Source organism: Lytechinus pictus, chromosome 3 (assembly GCF_037042905.1).
Source record: "Lytechinus pictus isolate F3 Inbred chromosome 3, Lp3.0, whole genome shotgun sequence".
In the NCBI taxonomy this organism is placed as follows: domain Eukaryota; kingdom Metazoa; phylum Echinodermata; class Echinoidea; order Temnopleuroida; family Toxopneustidae; genus Lytechinus; species Lytechinus pictus.
The window spans coordinates 70,166,097-70,188,305 of NC_087247.1; the positions used below are offsets into that span (position 1 = coordinate 70,166,097).

Consider the following 22,209-nt stretch of genomic DNA (forward strand, 5'->3'; position numbering starts at 1 on the left):
CGAGTCTCAGAATGCTCAATTTTCAAATAAAAAAAATATTTATTACTTTACTGTTTAGAAACTACTTGATCCTTGCTTATAAACGGATTCTATACTTGAGATGAGTCAGATGACTTTAATCAGATAAAATGACATGCTTCAATAATTCTTTTTTTTTTTTAGGAACACAATTCCAACCATACATGCATTTTACAAACCAGAATGCCAGATAAAACCCCATGCTGCAATTAAACATTAATTTATAATTCATTCTGCTGCTAATTCAGTGAACAGTATGAAATTCATACTTAGGACATTAATGCTTTAGTTGGGCATCATTTTAAGTCACATACTCATCAAAATCATTAACAAATCATAGGTTGCATATATAACAAAAGGCTAGAAATATTGAGCCAATATGACAGTCTTCAGAAAACCATGTCAACTGTATATTGTATCAGTCTGTTAGGAAAATGCAGATGCTGTCAGTTGAGAATTTGAAGAAAAAAACAATAAAGGGATAAAGAAAAGTTGGAGCAGATGATTATCTTTCTCATATACATTGTTAGGCATGCCTGACAGTCCCACACACTCATGCTTGCGTACCATTGTATGATCATTCACTTTAAAGTATGGATGAATTCTGCCATTTACCATCTAAGAAAACGTTTAAGCTGAGTCAAAATCAATAAAATGCATTGATATTATGTCATGATACCATCATTCAAATGAATCTTCATAAATTTCTTGTATAACCCATTTCAAAGACATTGATACATGTCTATCAATTTGAGAAGCAAAATATGACCCCATACAAATACTTTACTAGAAACCGATTCAGGAAACCAGTTTGGAAGATTGCTTTGCGCGCATTCCCATCTTATGTAAAGTGGTCTTGTTACAGGAACACTCCCCCTGTAGAGTGCCATGTTTCGCAGCGTAGACATTAGCATTTGGAATAGCATGCTCAAAATGGGTGAAGATCGCTTCCTGAAGAAAAGCTTGGAAGATTTCTTCCAAGACCGCTTCAAGCGTTCTCATTACAGTAAACTAGTTTTAGAACAGGGTCTATGAAATCCAGTATATTGAATTGGCTTGTGAAACTAAGCAGTAAAACAGTGTGTGAATACTTAAATGTATGTCACTATATCCAGTGAAGAGCTCATATTTTTATGGGGAAAATATTCAAGTTATGCAAAGAAAAATGTAATTTCAGTTATAACAATTTCAATAACAATTTGATGCGACTAATATTCACTGCACAATTTTTTTTAAAAGATAGCAAATATAATGATAGCGACATGAAGAACAAAAGGATGAATCTCACAAAAGTGAACCAATCTATTCAAAGAGGTATAGCTGAGTTACATTTCTTTTGACTTTGAAGAATTAGAAGAAGGTTCCTGTACCTTAATCATTGATAGCTTTGTCTTCTAAAATGAATATTTGGGTTTGTCTTTTTGAAAGTGTACTTTGTTAATGCAACCCCCCCCCCCCCCCAACATTTGAAGGCATTTAGTGTGATGTAAAGATGGCATGCCTTTCTGATCCTGCTAAACTAAATACACTCATAAGGTGACCCACTGGCGGATCCAAGGGGGGGGGCATGCCCCCTTTTTGAGAGGCATAATAAACATTTGTAAAGTAAATTTGCCGTTCTAACACTCTGTGCCTCCCTTTGAAAGCGAGGACTTTTTTTTTGCTTGTCAAATTTTCCATGGACGAAATGACCTTAAATTTTGGGTGAAAAACTTCCTCGGGAAAATGTGCCCCCCCCCCCTTTTGGAAAATCCTGGATCCACCCCTGAGGTGACCAGTCAACATGAATAAACTAAATCAATAGCTGCACTAAAATATTATGTGGGATTTCTCGTGGTGTAACACAAAAATATTGGTCAGAATTCAGAAATGTTAATCTTTTGAAAAAAAAACCCAACAAATTGCATCCACATTGATGTTGTTGATTTTACTATTCTTAGTCCAATGTACATGTATTTCAAACATCAATTTTAGAAAGGTTTAAAAACTAGAATTTGGGGGAAACGAATGGATAGAATGTAATAACATTTAATTTTCAAATAATTTTGTCATATTAGTTGAAAATGTGCAAGTCCTTCATATCATATCTAAAGTCTTACTTGTATTCATATGTTCAATATTAAAGATAAAATACATGAACTACAGGTATTATGCCCCGACAGATACATACACAGAAAAGGAATGTAACAATCCTATGACATTACTTACACTCAGTAAACATTTAAATTGATCTTTGCTCAGTGTTTCATTTTAACGTATGCTTAAAAAGGCTTATTGCCCATATATTCACTAGAAACTGTTGGCTGAACCTCATCAATTCTCTCCTAAATCCACTACTTATATGATTTTCAGTCCAAAATCAATTCATATTATTTGCCATCGTCTCTCTTTTTTTTTTGGGGGGGGGGATTTGAATATCATCATCATCATTATCATTATCATTATTACCATCAATCATTTTTATCTCGATCTCAATTTAATCATTTATTCAGCTAAATGCATGTGTCTGTCCAATTAATGAAGATACCGTAATTTCAAAGCAAATTCCTTATAATAAATAAAAGATCTTCTATTTTTCTTTATAATAATTAATTAAAATTTGAATGTTCTTTTATTACACAAATATACGAATTGGTTGCTGCTTTGGGGGTCAAATTACTTCCAAACTTGTTACGGTTCCTCACGCTTTGATATGGCTTTGTTACGCTTGAAATCACGCTTTGATCAGCTTTATTATGCTTTGATGCGATTATGACCCTTTAAATCAGGCTCTGATACGATTATTAAGCTCTGTTGTGAATTGTTACACTCTGTTAAGCTGTGTTATGCATCGGAAAATGTTGAGATTGCCGATTTCATGCCGCTTTTGATCCAGGGCGTATAAAGATGCAGCAGATCCACAAGACCTCGACCTTTCAGCCACCTGGCCTCTGCCTGTCCCCCTCTGGCTCTTCTTTGCTGCAACTCTACCTCTCTTGGGTCCCATCTTTGTGTTTTTAAAGTAGTTTATCAGGTTCAGGATACTTCATCTTCGTTTTGAAACAGTGCAATGAGTGGTACTCAAGTCGCAGCGCTATTTATAGGGACGGAGACAGACTGTGGGTATCATGGGAGCGCGTGAAAGAGCGTAAGGAAGCTTGCCAAGCGTAACAAAGAGTGTCAATCCTTGATCAAAGCGTCTCAATTCGTGGGAAAGCGTGGAATCCTTCAGGAAAGCGTAACAAAGCATGTCAGATCTTGATGAAAGCATCTGACCTTGTGTCAGATCTTCATGCCAGATCTTGAGACATCTATAACAAAGCATGTCAAATGGTGACAGACTGTGAAGACTGGGATCCTAGCTTTGAACCAAGCTCTGTTAAGTTTTCCTATGCTTTGAGTCAAGCTTTGCTGAGCTTTGTTACGCTTTGTTAAGCTTTGATACACTCTCCGTGCTTTAATCAATTCGTGACAGAGCGCCCAGCATTTTTAAACAGTTTAAATTTTTTTGACACTCTTGCCGAATGTCCCACTTTACTCCAAGCTTTCCCATGATCTATTACGACCCTGACACTTTAATCAAGCTTTGGTGCCACTTTGCACGCTACTTTAAAGCACCATTAAAGCGCGTTCATGTGAATTAAGCATTACTGAAAATAAAAGTCAAATCAAAAGAAACCTAATTTTTGTTGGCATAATGATTAGAGCAATAGGTTAGAATGAATATTTTAAAAGATCACTTGGCGGGGGGGGGGGGGGGGGGTCTTACAATATGATTGCTTCATTGGCAGGATCTAGTATGACTGATACACACCAGTGTTGCAGTGTATGTATTGTATAGCAGGGTGACTAATAGAGGCTCAGACAAATGTCATGTTGGAGATTTAGGTTTAAACTATTAATGAATTATGCTTTCAAGAAAAACAAGATGCCTTTAAAAAAACTAGACGCCTCTGGCAGTCTAGCCTGCATTAAGTGATTCAATATAGCAGCAGTGCTGACTTTGAAAACAGCTATTAAATAATTATTCACAAAAGAAAACACTCATTGGATAATAAAATATTATGTCCATTGACCCAACATTACCTTTGACCATGATCATGTGACCCAAGGCATGTGCAAAACAATCATTCATACTTGATTACCCTTATGTCTATGTTTCATGAACTACATGTGTAGATCCATAAACTTTCTAGGTTATGATGCCAATTCAACAAATACCCACAACATGGCCAAAGTTCATTGACCCTAAATGACCTTTGATTTTGGTCATGTGACCTGAAACATGCAAAAGATATTCAGGGATACATGCAAAAGATATTCAGTGATACATGGTTACTCTATGTCCCAAGTTTCATGAACTAGATCTCTAAACTATTAAAGTTATGATGACAATTCCACAAATACCCCCAAAATGATCAGCGTTCGTCGACCATAAATGACCTTTGACCTTGGTCATGTGACCTGAAACTTGCACGGGATGTTCAGGGATACTTAATTGCTCTTAAGACTAAATTTCTTGAACTAGATCCATAAAATTTCAAATTTATGACAATTCCACAAATATCCCCAACATGGTCAAAGTTTGTAGACCTTATTACCTTTAACCTTGGTCATGTGACCTGAAACTCAGGCAGGATGTTTAGTAATACTTGATTACCCTTAGGTCCAAGTTTCATCAACTAGGTAAATATACTTTCTAAGTTATGATGACATTTCAAAAACTTAACCTCGGTTAAGATTTCAATGTTGACGACGCCGCTGCCATTGCAAAAGCGGCGCCTGTAGTCTCGCTCTGCTATGCAGGTGAGATAAAAATAAGTTTACCAACAAAAACAGACTTCAAATTCTATTGGGAATTTTACCCTAAATCTCCCGGGGTATTTTGATTCTTGTCATTCCGGGGGGGGGGGGGGGGGGCATTATGGCCCCCCTTAAGATCTCAGCCGCGGATCACAACGAAAATTTGCATGATGGTAGAGAATGACGTAATCTACGCAGTTGCATTGGTAAATTTCACTGAATTCATATATTTTTATTTTATATGAATTAATTATGCTAATTTATTCATGAAATCATACTTTTTGCTCTGATTCACTAAATAAAGCTCCTAGAATGCTATTTTTTTGGTGAAAATATTCTTTATAGCATTCCTAACAATTGTGAATGAAAAAAATTTTGGTACCAAGACCAATTTCTTATGTATTTTATTGTTTTTTTAATTTCTTATGTATTTCGTTGTTTTTTTACTTTTTGTTTTTTATTGTTTTTTTGATGGAAATTGTTCCAGACTTAATTCTGATCATAAACAAGGCAAATTCAATTAAGTTTCATCAGTAAAAGTAGAAATAATGATATATTTATGAAGTTTGGCTAATACACAATCTGCATTGGATTTGTACATGAAATCACGTTTATGAGCAATTTGGGGTCTGACATGCACTTACATAATGTTGCGTAATATCGTAACCGCGTACCCGGGCGTCACAAATTTGGTCTCAAAATTTGTGCGAGACTTGAAAGTAAAAAGTCAGTGAGCGGCGAGGTCAAAAAGTTTTGCGCAGCAGATATATCGAGAAATTTGTCGAGGGGGGGCCATTATGGCCCCCCCCCCCCCCGGGAGAATTAGGGTTAAATGGACACTGCTCTTTATATTGCAATGTCAGACAAATAAAAAAATTTAAAGCAAGGTCAACGATTAGGAAAGCATTAGGTAACGAGATGGGGAACAAAAAAGGAAGAAGATTGAGGATGCAAATAATCACTTTCCAATGGTGCTTCTTGCTAAAAATCCTGTACTTTGTCTGAATATGAAAACAAACCCTTTTTTATATTAAGATGGGTTTGATTTAAAAGAGTGCAAAATCAATGATCAACATGGATACTAACTTCTCTATTATCAAAAAGAGAGAAAACAGAAAGCTTTATTTTGAATGCTTGAGCCCAGAGATAAGATGATTACCAAAGACTGCTCTCATTTAAATCTCCCTGTTTTACAGTGAATAAAAAATGATTATTTCACATTTAGAAGAGGAGAAAGAAGAAAAAGATCTATAAAGTGGATGTGGTACATAATTACAATAAATATGTTTTGTGAAGTAAAATAATAATACAATAACATCATGTCAAGGTGAAAGACTCCAGATTCAGTGTCTTGTATATGCTTCACAAATCCATATATAGACCAAAATTTTATAAATAGCTAAAAACCCAGTTTCATGCTCATGAGAGATAGATATTTATACCAATTTCCCAACAAAAGATGGGATTAAAGACTAAGTTTTGATGTGAGGGGAAGGGCGGGGCAAAGTCATCCCCTCCCCCAGCTATCAGTTATCTTAAAGGTCAAATGAATGCAATATTTTTTCCATTCTATTTCCAATGACATTGTTCACATATATTCATACTGAAACTTCGTAGGTAGCATTTGAAATAATATAGTACACAAACAAAATATAGAATGTTATCGCTATTCATTTTTTTAACTATCCTATGGATTCAAACTACTTAATTAATTACTTAATATAATTTTGAGACTCCACAAAAAATTCCCAAGATATTATGGTATCCCATTCAATGTGAGTCAATATAGGAATATATTATGAAATAAATTGCAAATGAGAAGTCAGTCATGACATGCTTATCACACCAGAACAGCATGTCTAAGCACTTTACAAATACATTATTATTTTTTTTATCATTATTATTACTATCATGCTAGAGATCTCATAAATAATGCTATTGACATTGAGAGGATTTGAAGAGAACTGGGGGTGTTTCATAAAGATGTTCAAAAGTTAGGAGTGACTTTAAGAATGACTGGTGATCCTTTCTTACACACTAAACCATAGCCAATGAATATTTTGGTAAATACCATTTACCACAAGAAAGGATCGCCAGTCGTTCTTAAAGTCACTCTTAACTTATGAACAGCTTTATAAAATGGCCCTCAAGATCAACTTGAATGACTTTCAGCAAACCCTCATGATAATTGCAGAACTAATGAATGGACCTTCCTTCCTTGTTAAAATGATAAGATTGAATTTTCCACCCCCTACCTTGCCTTACTAGGTATTTTATAAGAATGAAAAAATAATTCTGACACTAAGTATGGATTGAAAGTTCTCCCTCACTCTGAAACAAACATTTGGGTTTAAACCATCCATATTTCTTACTAATGACACTTTCCTCACTTTTGCTGCCAAAGCTAAATATTGTTAAAGGTTCAACTTGATCTGAAAAAAAAAATTATTCAAAATAGATGGCCTAGAATGGCTAATCTAAATGTGTGTTAAGGAGTAAAACATAATGTATTGTTCAAAGAAATATCCCTACAGCTTCCTGATAGTATCATATCAGATAATTAAATAATCTCTTCCATAAGTAAGAAGTAAGAAATACCATATCTATAATACTGAGAATTGATTCCATGAAGTCATGTCACTATTATATTGCACATCGTTCACTAAGCACTATACACTAACAATGCATGGGATAGCAGTACAGTTTACGATTATACAGTACTACCAAGCTTACCCACAGATTATTTGAATCACTTTTTAAGTGATATTAATAATTACAATACACTCCTGCAAACATGTACCAATACTAACATTTGTAGATTATATGTACAAAAGTCATATAAAACATGAAAGGCAGTTAAAATAATTTTTTCTCTGAGTTTTGTGTCGAAATAAAAAGTTTTGTATTAAAAAGGTGTAAATTTTTGCTGGCTCGCAGGTTGGTTTTTTTTGGTTGAAATTTTGTCCCATACACTATATTTGGTCCCCTCAAAATGTTTGGTTCATTACCCTACTGTATACATCACCATATATACATTTTATAATCCCCAATCTTTAACTGCACTACATTCAGTGTGTACCACAAAATGGCACTCTGGATGGGTGTAACATTAAAATTACAACATATTGTTTATATCTTTAAACCTGTAAAGTAAACTGTAATCAATTTTCAACAACTGGATATTTGATGTTAAATGGTCCAATAATCACAAAGATATATGTGCATTTTTTCACTACACATCAGGAAACCTCTCCATACAAGTTTTTTATCAAGTAGTATATATGTAATCATATCAATCAAGTGGTGCAAATTATATTTATTCTTGTTCATTTCATTCAGGACTCTGGGATGACCCATTCATTTATTCCCTTCTGATGAATATATATTCTTGCATATTTATGCCCATGACTAAATATGAAAAGATATAATTTACACCACTTGAATAGATAGTAAATGGTGTTAGCTGAACCTGATTACACATACTATTCAATACAAAACTTGGATTGAGAGGCTTTCTGATGAGTGCTGAAAGAAGGCACATATATCTTTGTTCAATGGACCATATCAAATAAACATTTCAGCCAGTTGTATAAAATACAGTTTACAATTAGAAAATTGTAACTCATTTAGAGTGCCATTAAACATTTTTTTTTGTGGGGACATGTTGTACATAAATTTACTTGCAAGGATCTAGAGTTCAGTGTTGTGCACAAGGGCACAAAGCCGAGGCCATACTGTCCAAGGTCAAGGACTTCAGACCACTGAGGCCAAAGCCAAATAATTGTCCTTGAGGCCACATCCAGGCACAAGGATCACAACACTTCATATAATTTTCCATAAAAATATTTCACCAATTCAATATCATTTTATTGTCCAATGTTTCCCTCTTATTTTGGAAATATTTCCTGGCCTTGTCCAGCCTTGTCCAAGGATCTCTAAGGCAAATGCTAAGGACTTCAGACCTCTACGTCACATAAATTGTCCATGGAGAAGCACTACATTGCTAGTGTTCCAATGACTGCATGGTGACATGAAACACAGCTAAATGTTTACATACGTTTCTATGAAAACAGAAACTGAAAGCAATCCAGACTTTTGATGGAACATGAGCCTTATGTATGATGTGCAAATGATATCTCTTCATTTTTGAGATTATGAACATGCATGATAAGCATCTGCTGTGACTAAATGTACATAAGAGTGCTTAGGGTGATGTAATTCATCTGAGAAATCAAATTTAAATGATGGGTAAGCTGTGTAAAACAATTCTAAAATCAGAATAGCATTTATTCATATAAAAATCATATTTAATGATCTTCATAAATGTAGTATAACCAAAAAATTTCCCCAAATTTTACATCTTAATCCATAGGAAGAAGTTTGACTGGTGAACATAATATTGCCAATCTGAATTTTCCATTCTACTATGAAAAAATTATTAATGTTATTCATATGAATATAAACATTTATGTATATTTAAATGTATAAACCTCATGAAACCATATGCAAATTTGTCATGTTTGCTTTCATTCCATAGGAAATGCACTCATATATGCAATTGAAGCAGTTATTTTTCAGAAGTGATTCCACAATGAAAGTAATGAGCCCAATGGTCAAGCACTACCTAATATCTTTTTTTTTCAAACAATATACTTGACATCATGCCTTTTTACAAGAGACTCATTCACTAACAAACAGTTGCAGACTTACCCAGCAAAAGATAATTTTTATCTCTTAAATACTAGGAATAAAATAGTGAAATATTTACACTTGACATGAAGCTTTAGGCAGAGGCAAGTGGCTAAATCTGGACCAAGTTGTACAAAATTTGAACACTAACATTTACTTTTAATTGATGTTAACTTCCAGACAAAGCTCGATAGATGTTTAGAGATGTTGACATGGTAACTGACCCTGATGGCAAAGACACCATTAGTACTTGGGTTTTCATGCAACAAGGCTCATATTTTGGGGGAATTTGAAGCTGAGGTAAACAGAAGCTTGTCAGGTTTTGCAATACAATGATAAATGAAACACATCTTTTAGATATAGACAAGAAGTGTGTTAAGAAGAAAAATTAAACATTGGAATACTCTTCCCTCCTAGACACCTCCATTATCAACCCATTGCTTTTGGGAATTGATAGCAGACAGCACCTTAAATCTGTAATTAATAATCTCTTTATCATATGCATAAAAACCAGCATAAAAAAACAAAATACCAAAAAAAAAAGAAATCATAGCAAGTTTTACTTGTGTTGAAGCTTTTTCTTAACTCCATCTGGGGTATTCCTAGCTTATTCATGAGTTCTGCTAGATTTGCTGATATCTATGACAATGTGAAGTTATTACAAACAAAGGAAATAAAATAAAACGGGTGAAACTGTGACCAACTATACCCATTTAACCATTTTATGGAGCAGCCTAATCAAATTCTATTTTTAGTGAGATGTTATGAAATGACTTGCCAGCAGATAACTGGATTACCTCATACTAGGATTTACTTCCAGTAATCTAAAATAAGAAAAATTATCATTGCAAAATGAATTTTTTCGTACAATCTCAGACTTTAAAAATCATGAAAAAAGTATACGATAATTCAAAGGAGTCTTGCAGATTTGTAAACCTTCATGAATTCCCTTGATCATTGTATATGGATTCTCAGTCTCAGTTTTGAAAACATTAAATTCTAAATATGCTTGTCCAGCTTCTTACATCTGCATTATTATTTTTTTTTTCAAATTAAAAAAATAAAATTATGGGAAATGTATGTTTTGCAAACAATGTTTTAAGGTAAATTTGTTTAGTAAATGACAACGAACTCCACCTCCTTTCTTTTTTCAAGGTACATGTATTTAAAACGTATATGATAAATATGCTAAGATTCAAGAAATGGTCAATATTCAGATTTTTTTATTCTGAAATATGCCAAGATGCAAAATCATACTTTTAAAGCTCTTAAAATTATCTTTAAATAAGATACAAATGATAGCTTGATGATATATTTCTTGTCCATTTTTAAGAATTGTCAATTTCATTTGAAAACTGCTTATGGTGAACATCATGTCAAACTGGGCAGATCTTGCATGTGTTCTCCTTACACAACTTAGATATCATACAACTGACCAAAGTAGATTTGATAGCTCCGTGATAAATACAATCAACAAATATAAGCAATTTCTGTGCTTGTGATACAAAAACTGGTCAAAGCCATTAAAAGAATAGTAATTGCATACTTAAAATTAAAAAAAAACATAGTCAAGTTTGATGATACCCACTCTTAGGATATATGTGGGTGAGTGTATTGTAAAAGAGGTGAAAGTATGTATCCCTGACTTACCCCAAAGAATTCCAGGTACTAAGCAGAGATATCCTGAAGGACTAGTCAATTACATGAATAATATATTGCTTATTTGTATCTCATTCTTATTTAAACAATAAAAGGAATTTATTTTTGTTTTATTAACCCTTACAGGCCAGGGGAATATTTCATAAAGCTATCGTAAATTACCCATGACAAAGATTGAAAACATGTTCTTGAGTCTTGACCAGATTCTCAATCAATGTAATTCACAAAACAGAGGCGCCTCGGAATAGTTAACTAGATAGATGGCGCATAATAAATGCTGTGTTTATTATTATTGTATTGTCTGAAGTTTAATAAAAATGATATTTGTAAATTACAATTCTTTTCAGTTACAGACAGTTGAATGCAAAGTTTATCATTCATAAAAAAAAATTAATTAAGGTCTTAGGAAATTCTAAAACCAGAGAAAATTAGGGATAACAATTGAAATGTAAGAACATGAGTCCTGCTAATCCTTCATAAAGTCATGACAAAAAGTTTTAATAAACACCTGAAGGGGAATTATAAGCTTTATATGATTTGCATGTATCTTGTGATGTCAAATGGTAATTTCAGAATGTTACGCAGAAAAGGCAATTCATTTGAATACAAGTGGAACGCCTCTGGCAGTCTCGCCTGCATTACGCAATCTAATATAGCAGCAGTGCTAACTTTGAAAACTACTATAAAATAATCATTCACAAAAACATCATTCATATAATGACATAATACCACGTTCATTGACCATAAATGACATTTGAACGGAGACTTAAGACTGTCAACTACACCCATGTCCACATTTCATTCACTCTATCCATAAACTTTCAAAGTTATGATGGCACTTCAACAATTACCCCAACATGGCCTAAGTTTATTGACCTTAACTGACCTTTGACTTGGTTTTGTGACCTGAAACTCACAGGGGATGTTCACTAATACTTGATTAACCTTATGTCTAAGTTTCATGGACTAGATCCATAAATTTTCAAAGTTATGATAGTAATTCAACAAATATCCCCAACTTGACCAAAGTTCATTGACCCTAAATGACCTTTGACCTTGGTCACGTGACCTGAAACTCGAGCAGGATGTTCACTAATACTTGATTAACCTTATGCCCAAGTTTCATGAACTAGGTCCATATACTTTCTAAGTTATGATGTCATTTCAAAAACTTAACCTTCGGTTAAGATTTTGAAAATAATTTTCCCAACATGGTCTAAGTTCATTGACCCTAAATGACCTTTGACCTTGGTCATGTGACCTGAAACTCAGGCAGGATGTTCAGTAATACTTGATTAACCTTATGTCCAAGTTTCATGAACTAGGTCCATATACTTTCTAAGTTATGATGTCATTTCAAAAACTTAACCTTAGGTTAAGATTTGATGTTGACGCCGCCGCCGCCGCCGTCGGAAAAGCGGCGCCTATAGTCTCGCTCTGCTATGCAGGCGAGACAAAAAAAGGATAAGTTGAGTAAAATTGAAGTCATTTAAATGCCTATGCTGAGATTTATTACTGATTTGATTAGACAGCAAAAATTTGTGTATAAATAATTGTAAAGATAGTTAAAAATCTAACAAGACAAAAGTTTTTCGTAGATTTTTTCTTTAATATGTTGAATGGCATTGATGATATTTTGAGCATTAGCAACCACAACAATTTTTTGTGTGCAATTGCTGAAAACAATATTAGAGCAAAGAACTATTTTCTTAATTCTGAATTTATGGCTGTTGCATATTTATGTAGATAAAGTGACACACCAACCAAGTAACCATTTCATAAGGCATTTTGTAAGTTATGCATTGACTTTATGCATGACAGGTCAACTTTTTTGTATAACTTTTGAACAGCTTTAAAAAACACCATCCCGGTTATTTTAACCCACAAACAATACAAAATATTGAGTAGTTCATTACTGTAAGTCTGATTTTATTTCATATCTCACATTGACCTAATATTTAATCCCATAACAATTGATTCTGTCTTAACATCTCTGAATACACAAGATTAGAGTTACTGTAGGTTTGTGATATCCAGGTAATGTGAGGCTGAGAAATAGGGTTAGGGTTAGGATTAAATTTGGTGTTTGGATTAAGTTATGTTTTATGCTTGTCTTAATGTGCACCTTTTTTATATGAGTGACTGTCACAGAAACAAATGTCTCAGAATCACTATATACCTCTCCTTATATTTATAGCAGAACTTGAAATATAGATGAAGTCTAATAATATAGCCAAAACCACAAAACAGTTATGAATTTTTAGATTAACTTGCAAAAGAGAAAGTGTGCTGCTACACATGACTGATATGAACATACTTCTGGAAATGGATAAAAGTGATATAAATACATTACATGTTTTGATTAGGAAGCAAGAATTTAAACAAGGAATATATTAACAGGCTCTGAAACAGGTTATGAAGTATCAAAATACAAAGAAAAATGGAATAGAATGGTATAAGTAATGAATATTAGCACTTAGAATTTGACAAAATGATGACAAGAGAAATAAATGAAGGTAAAGAAATGGGAAGAGGAAAAAAAAATCATGAAAATTGAAAGAATGAGATTTGGGGGTATAAGGGATAAGAAATAAGGAAGATGAAGGGATAAACATCTTGAGTGAGGGGTGTATGGAAACGGAATTATCAAAACTAGAGAAGGAAAGAATAGGGGGAATGAATGTGCAGGAGAAAAGGGAGGCAGACAGACTGGAAGACAGAAACAGATAAATGAAGAGAAAGAAAGAAAGGAAGGAAGGAAGGAAGGAAGGAAGGAAGGAAGGAAGGAAGGAAGGAAGGAAGGAAGGAAGGAAGGAAGGAAGGAAGGAAGGAAGGAAGGAAGGAAGGAAGGAAGGAAGGAAGGAAGGAAGGAAGGAAGGAAGGAAGGAAGGAAGGAAGGAAGGAAGGAAGGAAGGAAGGAAGGAAGGAAGGAAGGAAGGAAGGAAGAAAGAAAGGAAGAAAGGAAGAAAGGAAGAAAGGAAGAAAGGAAGAAAGGAAGAAAGGAAGAAAGGAAGAAAGGAAGAAAGGAAGAAAGGAAGAAAGGAAGAAAGGAAGAAAGGAAGAAAGGAAGAAAGGAAGAAAGGAAGAAAGGAAGAAAGGAAGAAAGAAAGAAAGAAAGAAAGAAAGAAAGAAAGAAAGAAAGAAAGAAAGAAAGAAAGAAAGAAAGAAAGAAAGAAAGAAAGAAAGAAAGAAAGAAAGAAAGAAAGAAAGAAAGAAAGAAAGAAAGAAAGAAAGAAAGAAAGAAAGAAAGAAAGAAAGAAAGAAAGAAAGAAAGAAAGAAAGAAAGAAAGAAAGAAAGAAAGAAAGAAAGAATATCACAGGAAAGACATCAAAACTGGAAGACAATATGATTAAAACATTACACTTACCGTTCTGGAAGGGACAGGGGGAGCTACACCCTCTTCAGATATATCTGTACCAGAGCAGGAACTAGAGCTACTCATTCCTGAATCAACAAAACAAAAAGAGAATGGAAAATACAACTTAGATCGTTTCAACTAAGTATTATTTGTTTATGTACAGCATTTAATCAAAATTTGCTCAAGAAGTTGAAAGCAGAAGGTACATAGATATGGTAGATATAAAAACAGTTGAAAGCTGTCTCATGTTTGTATTTCTGTTTATCATGTCCAATATATAAAAGTATGCAAATATACAACCTCCTCAATATTTCATTCAAATGCTTATGACATGTAATTTTAAATAATTTTATTTCCTTGAAATTGATTAACTATTTTTTCAGTAAAAGAAATGAAAGTTGTATTTTCTGTTTTTCTAAAACATTTGGTATGAGCCTCAGTTCTCTAACCCTGTTTTATGGGGAATAAGACATGTATTCATTCAAAACTTCTTTGAATATGCACCTAACCTAACAAAATATTCAATAACTAACTCCTAAAAAATAGGTCATATTCCAGAAGTTATAATCTTATTTCAATTCATTATGTAAAATCATATAATTGAATGGCAACTCCACTCACACATAAAGCAAGGCTCATTTCTTCACAAATACTTTCTGACTGGAAAATCTACTTGTAAACATGTACTCTCACAGAATAGCATCGTCATACAAAATGAACCATGAAAAAATGAACATGAGTGAAAGACAAAATGCACAGTTTCTCATTACATTGGCAGCTACACAAAAAGACATGCAACAAGTAGACAATCAAACTCTGTTGTCCTACAAGAATATGACATAATGTAAGAATTGACAAGTGGAACACCTCTGGCAGTCTTGCCTGCATTACGCCATTCAATATAGCAGCAGTGCTGACTTTGAAAAACAACTATTGAATAGTTATTTACAAAAAAAAAAAAAAAAATCATATAATAAAATAATGCGTTCATTGACCCTAAATGACCTTTGACCTTGGTCATGTGACCTGAATCTCAAGCAGGACATTTAATGATACTCGATTACTCTGTCTCAGTTTCATGAACTAGATCTTCAACTTTCAAAGTTATGATGGCAATTCAGCAAATACCTCCAACATGGCCAAAAATCGTTGACCCTAAATGACCTTTGAACTTGGTTATGTGACCTGAAACTTGCACGGGATGTTTGCTGATACTTGATTACTATTATATCCAAGTTTCATTACATAGATCTATAAACTTTCTAAGTTATGATGACATTTAAAAAACTTAACCTTTGGTTAAGATTTTGATATTAATTCCCCCAACATAGTCTAAGTTCATTGACCCTAAATGACCTTTGGCCTTGGTCATATGACCTGAAACTTGCACAGGATGTTTTCTGATACTTGATTACTTTTTTATCCAAGTTTCATTAACTAGATCCATAAACTCTCAACGTTACGATGGCAATTCATCGAATTCCCGCAACATATCTAAGTTCATTGACCATAAATGACCTACATGTATGACCTTAGTCATGTGACCTGAAACTCACAAAGGATGTTCAGTGATACCTGATAACCCTTATGTTCAAGTTTCATGAACTAGGGCAATATACATTTGAAGATTTGATGACATTTCAAAAATTAACCTTCAGTTAAGATTTGATATTGACGACGCCGCCACCGTCGGAAAAGCAGGGCCTATACTAGTCTCGCTCTGCTACACAGGCGCGACAAAAAAAAAAATTTTTCAAAATAATAAATATCTGCAATAATATTGAGTATTATTACATTCTTCCTATAGATCTATACTTTATACTATACAAATATATCACGCTTTGAGAAAGTATCATGGGAATTATTTATCCAAGGATGGACTGGCAATCACTATTTTCTCCGAGGGGCGAAACCCCGAGGAAAAATAGTTATTATTGCCAGTCCAACTGAGGATTAATAATTCCCACTATGCTTTCGAAGGAAACGCCGGATATATTTCTTTAATATCCCTCTTTGACTTGTAGACCTACATGAAGTCCTTGCTGATGTGTAGACAATCTAGACCAAAATTCTATCGTTGCCAGACCTAGTCCTACAATATAGGCCTGTCGAGCTAACGAGATAACAGTTAATGAGAGGTCCGCTGCGCCGCTGCACTCAATTGTAAACGCGCAGGCTAACTTAATCAAATCCTGACTCACCTTGTTAGGTAGATTTTGAATAATCCTGTAAGAAAGGCTGTCATGCAATTAAATTTTCTGCAAGATGATCTAGACCCGATTCCAGACTGTTTTTTCAGCTTGTCGGTAATTTGAGCAAGAGCTTGTATTTTATTTTATTTATTTATTTATTTTTGCGGATATCGGGTCAGGGAACATGCGCAGTTTAACGTTGAGGGAACATATCGAGCATGAGCATGCGCAGTTCACCCCATGAAAGTATATTGACAAATATACGGAGCTCGAAGAAAACTATATGGAGCTACTTGCAACAATGTGCTTTTCTATTGAAATTATACTTTATCACATGATCACGAATTGACCAATCGTTTATCTAGAATACTCCTTAATATTCATAAGAGGGATATAATAGCAGATATGTCCTGATGATAGAATAGATGAACATCTTTATGAAAGCTGACGAACAGAATTGTAATCAAATGATATTTCATTCAAGGGTATTTTCCGAGATAATTCCTTGAAAAGCTAGCTACATATATGTGGAAACTCCCCTTTTGATTTCTGAACCCTGTCACCAAGCCTAGTAGTTATCTTGATATTAAATTCTTTATTAAAACAACCAATTAGAAATAGTATATTGATAAATGTACATTTTCCATAATATATACACCAAAAAAAGGAAGTTCCCCCTTTAAACAAACATCCAGAACTTCCATACCACTGGGACTTTTTAATATATTTATACATGAGCATGTAGGTAATTTTATAAGCTACCCTCTGAGTAAATGATATGGACGCATATTATGTCATGCTTGAGTGAACAATGCAAGAAGGCAAAATTGTCACTTTTTCAAAAGTCACAAGCCAAATATCATGATTTTGATTCCATTTTATAGGAACGAATTCCACATTTTCACCATGAAAAATTGTCAGAAGGCTTGTAAAATGTACTTTCTAAAAGACGATGCAACTTGTTTTGCTCAATTTTACAGTTGAATAAACTCAAGTCAAAATTTGCTTTAATTTGATTTTTTTACACATTTCTATCGATAAAAATGATCGAATATCATGACAATTATTCTGGGGAAGAGTATCTTCAACAATATTCATCATTTTACGATTCAATGAACATCTAATGAAAACAAAATTTGCGATTTTCAAATATCATAGGCAAGTATTGTTTAATTTTGGGAACTGAAATTATCTTATCAACTTTTTTTATCAACATATGGGCAGACTTCTGTGCAAAAAATGAAATGGGCAATTCCAAGCAAAAGTGAACATTTTCAAAAAAAATTATATCGGCTCTATTTCAAATCTGGATCAAAATTTTCCATCACACATATGGAATTTCAGTAATACAAAAGGGAAACATAATAAGCCACAAATTGTTTTTCTTACGCATCTCCTTATAGGAGAATCCAAACCATGCAAAAAATTCTATATATGGGACTACATATATATTTTTTTACCTAATTCCAATTTAACAGAAAAACTATTGCTTGTTTTGTAAAATTTTCCTTTGGATAATCTGAAGGTCATCATTTTACATCATAATAAAAGAAAATTCTCAAATATAAGTTCATTTTACATTGCCTGTGTGTGGATATTTCCGATGTCACTCTGTAACCGTCACTCCGTAACCGAGAATGGGTTTACGTTTTAAATCGTAATTAACAGAATAATACACCAATATTTGTAATGTAATGCAGCATATTATAGCTAGAACAACGGAGAATCAAATCAATAACTCAAACTTGTGATAACCATTTTAAGTTCACAGAGTTTGGCCGATATGTTTTATCCTAAAAAATGCATGGCCATACTCTGTCACTCCGTAACCATGTTTATGAATATTCATATCTCATTGTGGATCGCTGAAACAAATATTATTTTCAAAAGTGGGTTTCAGGAGCTACTGTCAGGTACCATTTCTTTGCAAATAACGATTCAAATATGGGTGATAAATTTGTTTGAATGCTAAAATTTGTTCCTGAATGTCACTCCGATGGAACTGCCCAAATCGATTTGTTTATTTATGGATGAGTGAGCACGCATCAAAGGGGAAAAGGGGTTATGAAGTGAATAATGGGGGCAAATTTCGGTTTTGAATGTGACTTAAATACTGATGTTTTATCAATCATTATTTTATCACCACACACTTACTGAACTTTTTACACTTTCATGGTTGAGCGAGCATACTCGAAAACTTAGGAATGAATACTCTTTATATTGCATAAATGCATTCTTTTCCTAATAATTTCTCAGGATCAGTTGAATTTAAAGACAAATCAGTGGTGGATCCAGAATCCAGAAGGGAGGGGGCGAGAAATTGGGGGAGGGGAGCCAATAAAATTTTTACATTTTAACATTTTTTTTTAAAGTTATAGAGGATACTACCATAAATCCCTATGGTAATACGTCACAAAAAATTGTACTCACTCAACCATGAACAAACGTTATCAAAATTTTATGTAGAGTGGCTAAATGATGAATAGTAAAATAGCATTAACACCATAAAATTCTCAAAATAAAACCACCCTTCGCCCAACTTTGTATTTTTTACACAATCTGAAAAACAACTCTTGTGACTTTTAAAAATTGTATTTTTTAATTGAATCTTTGATTACTCGTACATGACTCATTTTTCCCCAGGAGTTGCTTAATGAGTGTAGAAAACTACCTACGAAATATTATATCTCAAAATTATTCTGTTCAAAAGTTACAGCACTTTGATTCAGGGGGGACTTACTTTTTTGTTGTGTACATGTATATGTCCTTAAAAAAAATCAAAAAAATCTTAGTGAACAATAATTGAAATACGCATCAAATAGTAAGATCAAAGTAAGGCAAATTGGGTCTTTTCCAAAGAATATTAGATAAATTAACTTAGATAGATAAATTGACAGATTTAATATGGGTCCATTGTGAAAACTTTGAATAACAATGCATGATGCAGTTATGCTTTTGACAAGTTCTAAACTAACACTAAATAAGTTCTGTCATCATCCAAACCAAGAGAAAGATGATTTGAGCTTATCAGTGTAAATTTCATCAAAATTGGATGTCAAACAAGAAATTTGTGGCATTTTTTAGTTCCACAATTTCACATTACTGTTATGTGCACATTCATAAACAGTATGCAAATGAGGTAGCCAAATTACTAATTCAATTTTTTGTAGATTTGATGATAAAGAGGATTTCCACCAGATCTCGATAAACTATGATGATTTTACATTTCCAATGTGGAATCAAACTTAGTTCTATATTGTTAGAAAATTAATATCAAAATTTGATATATTTCACATAATAAATACAAAAGAAATAGAAAATGAGTGACATGATCATCAACTTGTAATAATGTTTGGTGCAAATAATGAAAAATATGGATGTCATAACTCTCTAACTTTTTTGATGAAATTTTTAGTGCTATGCTTGTTGATTTTCTCTATTCATGCAAGACAACTTTTGTTGGGGTGGACATGAGCTTTTAACAGGCTTTCACACCATCTTCAATTCCATATAATCATTTAAAGTTTTTTTTTGGGGGGGTTAGTAATGAGACAAATGAATGTATCACCATCTTTAATATCTAGATTGCCCATTTACACTAGTCGCACACCCCTAGATACCACTTAAACTATCTAATGACCTTGCCATGCCCAATGCACCAATGTTAAACATGCAAATATTCTTTGGCTTATAATAAAAAAGAAATGAATTTTTAAGCATGAGTAATAATTCATGTTTTTTTTTGTTATAAATGTTTACAAGTTATCACATGTTGATGTTTGACCTGGCTTGAAAATTTAAAAAAATATATAAATACAAATCTTGCAGAAAATTGAGAGAAATTTATTTTTGGGGCATTTTTTAAAAGTACTCTTCAATGAATGGATAGTTTGAAAAGAGATGAACAAATTAGAATTTTGGTCATTCCTTATTCTCTTTAAAATGAACAGCATCAATACTGCATTTATTGATATATCAATCATTTTGTCCTCGATACAAAATTGTGAAAGCAAGGCAAATAACAATTAATCCTTAAGGTAATTCCTCTTCAGCAGTTTATAGGTTGCATTACTGTCATTTAAAAAAATGTGCATTACAAGGTGCAAATCGAACATAGAGAAGCATGACATATATTTTATAAGCCAAAATGCTTTGGACAAAACACTTAAAGGGAGAAATACATTCCTAAGTTCAAATATTAAGTGCCATTAAGTAACATGCGCTGCAGTAGGAAAGCGAGAGAAAGAAAAGAACGTTGTGGAAAAGACACTCTTCTGACGAAAAAGAAAACATCTTAGTCCAGATGGAATCACATGTAAGTATTAAGTATCTCCTTCCAATATTGTTCATCACAAGCATTAGACTGGGCAACACTTACTTTACACATGTAATAAGCCATGATTTGTAGGTGAGCAAAACAAGAACATGTAACAAGGACACATTCAGGTCTCAAATCCACAAGTATCTTGGGAAGGGCGAAAAGACTATCCTATAGAAACATGAAGTAAATGATGATATGAAATGATTCACATGCAGCAATGGCTTTTTTGTTGACATCCTTTGGATGCTACTACAATGTATGTTAGGATGATCTCAGGCAAGACAGGTCCAGGGGTAGTTAAAGTGAGAGAGACCTACGGTTGTGATCGATGATTCCAGCTGACCCCCCTGAGCTCGGTCTTGAGCTAATCTTTCTAGGAGGTAGCTGAGGAGGACGATCATCAAGGTATGAAGCTTGACTGTCTGCTGATATCCTGCTCATCAATGATGATACTGAAGGACTTTCACTAATACGAGATGATGATGTTACTCCAGAGAATTCTAATCATTATCATCAGTAAGATGAATAAAGTTGCAATCAAGTCAAGAAAAGAAAGTTGTTGTATGCACATGAATGTTCAAGATAACATGAATACTAGATTAAAGCCACCATTTCTCTACGATATGTATAACAGAAAAAAATTATAGAAACGGAAAGTATAAAATGAAAAAATATGGAATGCAGTAATAACAACCTTTGAATTGGTAGCAAATTACAATAGAAATAAATATCAAAATGTCTGAAATAATTTTTCAAGAAAATATACCATTACAAAGCATGAGCATTTACATTAGCCACCCCTCCCCCCCCCCCCCATTACTACCGGTTATCTTTCTCACTCTCATGACATCTATAACTCAGTGCTTCATTTCACATGGCTAATTTGATAGGGCTACAAATACACCATTAAAAGTTTGTGCCACCACATGTAGAAATAACTTGGGAAATAAAGTATGTAATATACAATGTACAAATTTCATTGTAATCATGCAGGTACAGTACTAACAATTTTGCAATATGTTTTTTTATTAACACAGAAATGAGACATTAAAAAAAGAGTTGATTTTATAAAAACAGAGAAATAGAGGCTTTATTCTAGATTGTCAAATGAACAACTTTGGAGGGGAAGTACATCATGAAGATTCATGATTGAAATGGAATGATAGATGTTTGTGGTAATACTCCAATA

The 22,209-nt window shown here is 33.4% G+C and overlaps 1 protein-coding gene across 1 annotated transcript in view; it reads right to left on the reverse strand.

Moving 5' to 3' along the window:
* The window catches only part of LOC129256755 (dedicator of cytokinesis protein 3-like), an 87,940-nt gene that overhangs the window by 1,438 nt on the left and 64,293 nt on the right, over positions 1 to 22,209 (reverse strand). Inside the window, exons 43-44 of the mRNA XM_064096070.1 lie at positions 21,338 to 21,520; positions 14,517 to 14,593 (exon numbers count right to left, since the gene is read on the reverse strand). Coding sequence (XP_063952140.1) covers positions 14,517 to 14,593; positions 21,338 to 21,520 — 260 coding nt within the window. The remainder of the gene's footprint in view (positions 1 to 14,516; positions 14,594 to 21,337; positions 21,521 to 22,209) is intronic.